Consider the following 5,745-nt stretch of genomic DNA (forward strand, 5'->3'; position numbering starts at 1 on the left):
TGGTAATTTAAGAAGTGACTATTGTACATAAACAAGAGACATGCACTCTCTATACTGAACTTCTATTACACAGACAATCCAATTTTTAGACCATTTCACATTCTTTTAAATACCAGATAGATGAAAATAATAAAAAATATATCATACAAAAAGAGGAACATTAAAATAACAAAACAACAAAATCAATTTTCGTAGAGTTAAACAGCTTATATTTGAACACAAGCCCCTCTACCTTTACTCAAGTATAAGATCAAATTTATTGATCAAATACCATATCATTTTTCTTGCACTTAAACCATATCATTAATCACTTCTGTATATTAAAATTAGAAAAGACAAATGTTAAAGAGTGTGCTCATTGTCTTGTCAAGATCTAAAAAATAAAAATTATTAAATGAAAAGTAAATTTATTAAGTTTCACCTGTGCAAAAACACTGTGCTTGATATTAATATATTAATTTTTTTATTAGATAAAAAAAATGATACAAGATTATTAAGGCAAATTACCAAGGGCTGCAGGTAAAAGGCTGTTTCAGGCCCAAAATGATGAATCAGGTTCTACAACTGTGACTATATAACCATTCTTGAATCTGCTAATTTTCTAGATTAAAATTTACATAGTGGGGGACAGAGAAATGTTGGGAAAGTCAGAATTCAACCAATCAATTTATCTCATAGCTATTATCATAATAACAAATATGTGTCTAATTAAGGAGGTTAGTAGCTTCTATCCCAAAATACACCGATTCCCATTATGTATAACTTTATGTGACATGCAAGATATCATGAGATAAGCTGGTTTAATTTGTCCTCTTTACTCTTAATTTCCAAGAATGCCTCCATCACTCACCTAACCAAGTTAAAACGACGTGGTAGCAATGCCCGTTTGAGTCTATATAAGTGTGTGTTGGCCAGTCGTTTGTGAATGTAACACACAAGGACAGAAGTTGGACGACAAATTAAGACAGAGAGAGTGAGTGAAATGGATTCCTGGGTTAGAGTGCTACTTTTCATTGCTTGCATTCTTCCAACTTTGGTTGAATGCAGAGTGAGGCACTACAAATTTCATGTAAGTAAACCGATCTTTCTTGCCTTTGTGGAGTGCATAATGTCATGCATTTTTTATAACATTAATACGATATAAATATTGTATATAATTAATATATTTAACGGTGTAGAAAATGTCCAGGTTGATAAGCACCTAGGAGTCTTTTTTTTTTTTTTTTTTCTTTTTAGAGTGGAGCTTAAACAGTAATATTATGCTTAAATGCATGCAATTTATGCTTTATTCGCCCATCTTGCTCTCATCAAGTACCTTTCTATCAAGTTCAGATAAAGATGGGGCACGATTTTGGCAGAGGTTAAGCTCATTTTTTCTTATTGAACTCGATAAATGTGACAACTGCAAGAACAGCTTAGGGTATTTCTTTTAAATGTTAAATACATTGGTGCAATTATGTTTTTGTTTCTTTTTTTGGGACAGTGGTACTTCTTAAAGCAAATCGGAAAATATTATTTCACATAACTGTTTTTAACTGAGCTAGATGGTTTTTTTTTTTTTCCTTTTTCTTTTCCTCTTAAATCATATATCACCTCACAATATCCTGTATCCATACCACAAATATGTCATTCCGAAGTTGAACTATATAACTCAAATAAAATAAGACCCCTTGGTTTTAAAATTAAACAAAATTATTTTAAATGTTTAATCATAAATTTTATATGAAAACATACATCACAGTTGGAAGAAAAAAACAATATATTTTCCAATTATTAAGTACTTTCGTAAGAATAATTCATAACAACAAACATAATATGTTTTAATGTACTTTATTTCCTTTTTGGGACAGTAGTACTTAACGCATATCGCAAACTTGTATATAATTCATAGGAACTTATAACCTAAGATCAATGGCAACCATAATTCTATTATTTCATGAAACATTATTGTAACATAAGCGCTCAATTATTTATTTATTTTTTTCTTGGCATGTAACACACTGTGTGCAGGCATCATGTAACCATAACTACTAGTTTTGATGCTCTGATTTTCACCTAAACTTAATCCTTAGTAGAAGAAAATAATTTTGTGACAAATCAGGACATAATGAGTGTAGTTTGAAATCTAGCGACATGGAAGATAGAGCTCCTAATCAGCACCTAAAGATGGTTAACCGGTCAATTCTTTCCCACCACACGACACACTCTATAATAGTGTCCTTAGAGAATTAACTAATTTTGGTAATGGGTGCAGGTGGTAGCCAAGAACACCACTAGATTATGTTCAAGCAAATCCATTGTAACCGTTAATGGGAAGTTCCCGGGACCCACTCTTTATGCCAGGGAAGATGACACAGTGCTAGTCAAAGTTGTTAACCAAGTCAACCACAACGTTACCATCCATTGGTGAGACATCATATGCTAGCATTTTATTTGCTTCAAGTTACAGAAAGTATTGCATAAAATATAAGTAACGGACCATATTGTAAAAAAATGTTTTTCTTATCTAACAGACAGATACAACCTTCAAATTTAATACTAATTGGGGTGTTTACTTCCTTGGTAGGCATGGTGTGAGACAATTGAGAACTGGTTGGGCTGATGGACCCGCATATATCACACAGTGCCCAATTCAACCAGGGCAAACTTATGTGTACAACTTCACCCTAACAGGGCAAAGAGGAACACTTCTTTGGCATGCACATGTTAACTGGCTAAGGTCAACTCTCCATGGTGCCTTGGTTATTTTGCCAAAGCGAGGTGTGCCTTATCCTTTCCCAAAGCCTGATGATGAATTGGTTGTAGTATTAGGTGAGCCAAACAATACCCTTCAGATTTTTCTATACTATTAAGTTACTTGGGCTTGTGGTCTATAGATACCAATAAATAGAATTTAATTTAAAATTCACTTTGGTGATAAACTGCAGGAGAGTGGTGGAAGTCTGATACTGAAGCTGTTATCAATGAAGCTCTGAAATCAGGATTGGCACCAAATGTGTCAGATGCTCATACTATTAATGGCCTTCCAGGGAAAGTGACCAATTGTTCTACACAAGGTATTTTCTGCTGCTTAGCTATTCACTGGGCCTCTGGCCTAATATGAAATATTTCAGTATGTTAAAACAAAGTATATTTATTTTCTTTTCTTGGGCATATATGTAGATGTTTACAACTTGCCTGTGGAGAGTGGAAAAACCTACCTGCTGAGACTGGTCAATGCTGCACTCAATGAAGAGCTCTTCTTCAAAATTGCTGGCCATAAGCTAACTGTGGTAGAAGTTGATGCCACATATGTAAAGCCTTTCAAGATTGAAACAATTGTAATAGCCCCTGGCCAAACCACCAATGTCCTTCTAACTGCTGACCAAAAATCTGGCAAGTACTTGGTAGCAGCTTCTCCCTTCATGGATGCTCCTGTAGCCGTGGACAACTTAACTGCTACAGCCACATTACACTACACTGGCACTCTTGCCACTACCCAAACAGTTCTCACCACCCCACCTCCTAAAAATGCTACCCAAGTTGCCAATAACTTTCTCAACTCTCTTAAAGCCCTTAACTCCAAAAAATATCCTGTCAATGTCCCATTAACAATTGATCATTCACTTTTCTTCACTGTTGGGTTGGGGATTACCCCTTGTCCATCTTGCAAAGCTGGAAATGGGAGCAGAGTGGTGGCTGCTGTAAACAATGTGACATTTGTTATGCCAACCATTGCCTTACTTCAGGCACATTATTTCAACATCGGTGGAGTGTTCACCACTGATTTCCCTGCCAAACCACCCCATGTGTTCAACTACTCAGGGCCTGGACCAGCAAATTTGAACACCTCAAGTGGCACAAAGGTTTATAGGCTACCATTCAATGCTACAGTTCAGGTTGTTTTACAAGATACTGGGATCATTGCTCCTGAGAACCATCCTGTTCATCTTCATGGGTTCAATTTCTATGTTGTTGGAAGAGGAGTAGGCAATTACAACCCCAACACTGATCCAAAGAACTTTAACCTTGTTGATCCTGTTGAAAGGAACACTGTTGGAGTACCAGCTGGAGGGTGGACTGCAATTAGATTCAGAGCAGATAATCCAGGTAAAAATTCTTAATCGTATATACAACATATGAACCAGCTTTATTAGGATTTAGGACAAAATACATCAACCTCCTGTGAAATTAGTGATAACATTACAAATATATTATTTGAAAAATTATTACTATCTCCTTTACTTTTTGTTATTCTTACACATTGTTGACTAAAAGTTTGCACAATCTAGTCTTTTATATACGATCCATTACAGGGTACCCTTAAAAATAACAAAAAGTAAGAAAAGTAACTGTAATTTCTTAAACAAAGTGTAAATGCAATTAACACAAAAATGAAAGAAAATCAATATAATTATCTCTAAAAGAATTTCATGATTTCTTTGGTGTCATTTTCAAGGGTTTACCAAACTCGTCATAGTACTAAAATCATTCCCGGGTCTGTGGGAATACTCATAAATTTATATCTTCATAATTTGTTTTCAATTCCTTGTGTTGGACAGGAGTATGGTTCATGCATTGCCATTTGGAGGTGCACACAACATGGGGGCTAAAGATGGCCTTTTTGGTTGACAATGGCAAAGGTCCTAAGCAATCAGTGATACCCCCACCTAAAGATCTTCCCAAATGCTAATATGCTAGCCATCATTTAATTATGCAAAATACAAAGGGAAGAAGGCCTTCCAATGGTAAAAAAAAAAGCCTTGGAGGGATACAGAGAAGCCAGGCAAAGAAGAGAGTGAGTGAAAAGAAAGGGTTATTTAATAAGCGAGTATCCCAAATGTTTTTTCTTTGAACAAATGGGAGAATTTGTTCAAGCACATTTAATAAAATGGAGCGAGCATTTTGGTTTTCCTCATGCAAATTCAATTTTTTTATGACGCTATGTATGTATTGGGACCAACAAGTGTACGCTCTTGTTTGTTTTATGAAATAGAAAAGGATTGTTTACTTCATTAAATCGTTGATCAGTTTGGTCCATTTTAGCATTTCAGAATTGTTTGCACGTAGAATACATGTCAATGTTTAAAGAAAAAAGGGAAAAAAATCAAGTCATAAACAGGATCCTAGTTACCATGTAGTGTATCACAAGACATAGTTTTGATAACTTAACAACTGGTATCCTTTTTTATATATTATCAGCCTCAACCACCAACGAGACAGACTTTAGTTTTCTTTTTTTGGACTCTTCTAATTTTTACCGTCATTTTATCTGATATTTACTTTTCTTCGATTAAATTATTTATTTACTTTTTATAATTGACATTTATCTTCAAAATAATTTATATATTTAAAAAAATTAAATTTTAGTCCCTATACGAATATTTTGTTATATTTTGATTTTTACTATTAACGATGATATAACGGTAGATATTAAAACATAATAAAGTATTCATACAAAAATTAAAACATAAATTTTAAAATTATATTTTAACTGGAAATAAACAAAGATTTTTTATAATCTTGTTTAGGAAAAATTAAAAATGAGTCAACAATAAGAATTTTAAATTTTAAAAATATTAAAAATTCATATTTAAGCCAAATATTATTTATTGATTAAAATCAAATATATCTTTTGATAAAATTTATTAATTTGATAAACACATAGATGAATCAAAAAATAATACTTATAGTTAAGAAAATATCACGAATAATTCACGTATAATAAAAACTTTTATTATGGTTAAAAAATATTCAAACATATCT

At 33.2% G+C, this 5,745-nt stretch overlaps 1 protein-coding gene across 2 annotated transcripts; it reads left to right on the forward strand.

Moving 5' to 3' along the window:
• The first annotated feature begins 924 nt into the window (after positions 1–924).
• LOC113849256 (laccase-4-like) lies at positions 925–4,988 on the forward strand. 2 transcript variants are annotated; one of them, XM_027479023.1, is made up of 6 exons: positions 925–1,069; positions 2,255–2,406; positions 2,567–2,811; positions 2,928–3,056; positions 3,163–4,089; positions 4,542–4,988. In XM_027479023.1, the coding sequence occupies exons 1-6, from the start codon at positions 983–985 to the stop codon at positions 4,670–4,672; spliced, it is 1,671 nt and encodes a 556-aa protein (XP_027334824.1). In that variant the 5' UTR covers positions 925–982; the 3' UTR covers positions 4,673–4,988. The 2 variants fall into 2 exon arrangements, with proteins under 2 accessions (XP_027334824.1, XP_027334825.1); XM_027479024.1 differs by having other exon boundaries at positions 948–1,073; positions 2,262–2,406; positions 4,542–4,969.
• The last annotated feature ends 757 nt before the right edge of the window (positions 4,989–5,745 follow it).

This window comes from Abrus precatorius, unplaced genomic scaffold, assembly GCF_003935025.1.
Source record: "Abrus precatorius isolate BTA unplaced genomic scaffold, Abrus_2018 Scaffold9, whole genome shotgun sequence".
Classification (NCBI taxonomy): Eukaryota; Viridiplantae; Streptophyta; class Magnoliopsida; order Fabales; family Fabaceae; genus Abrus; species Abrus precatorius.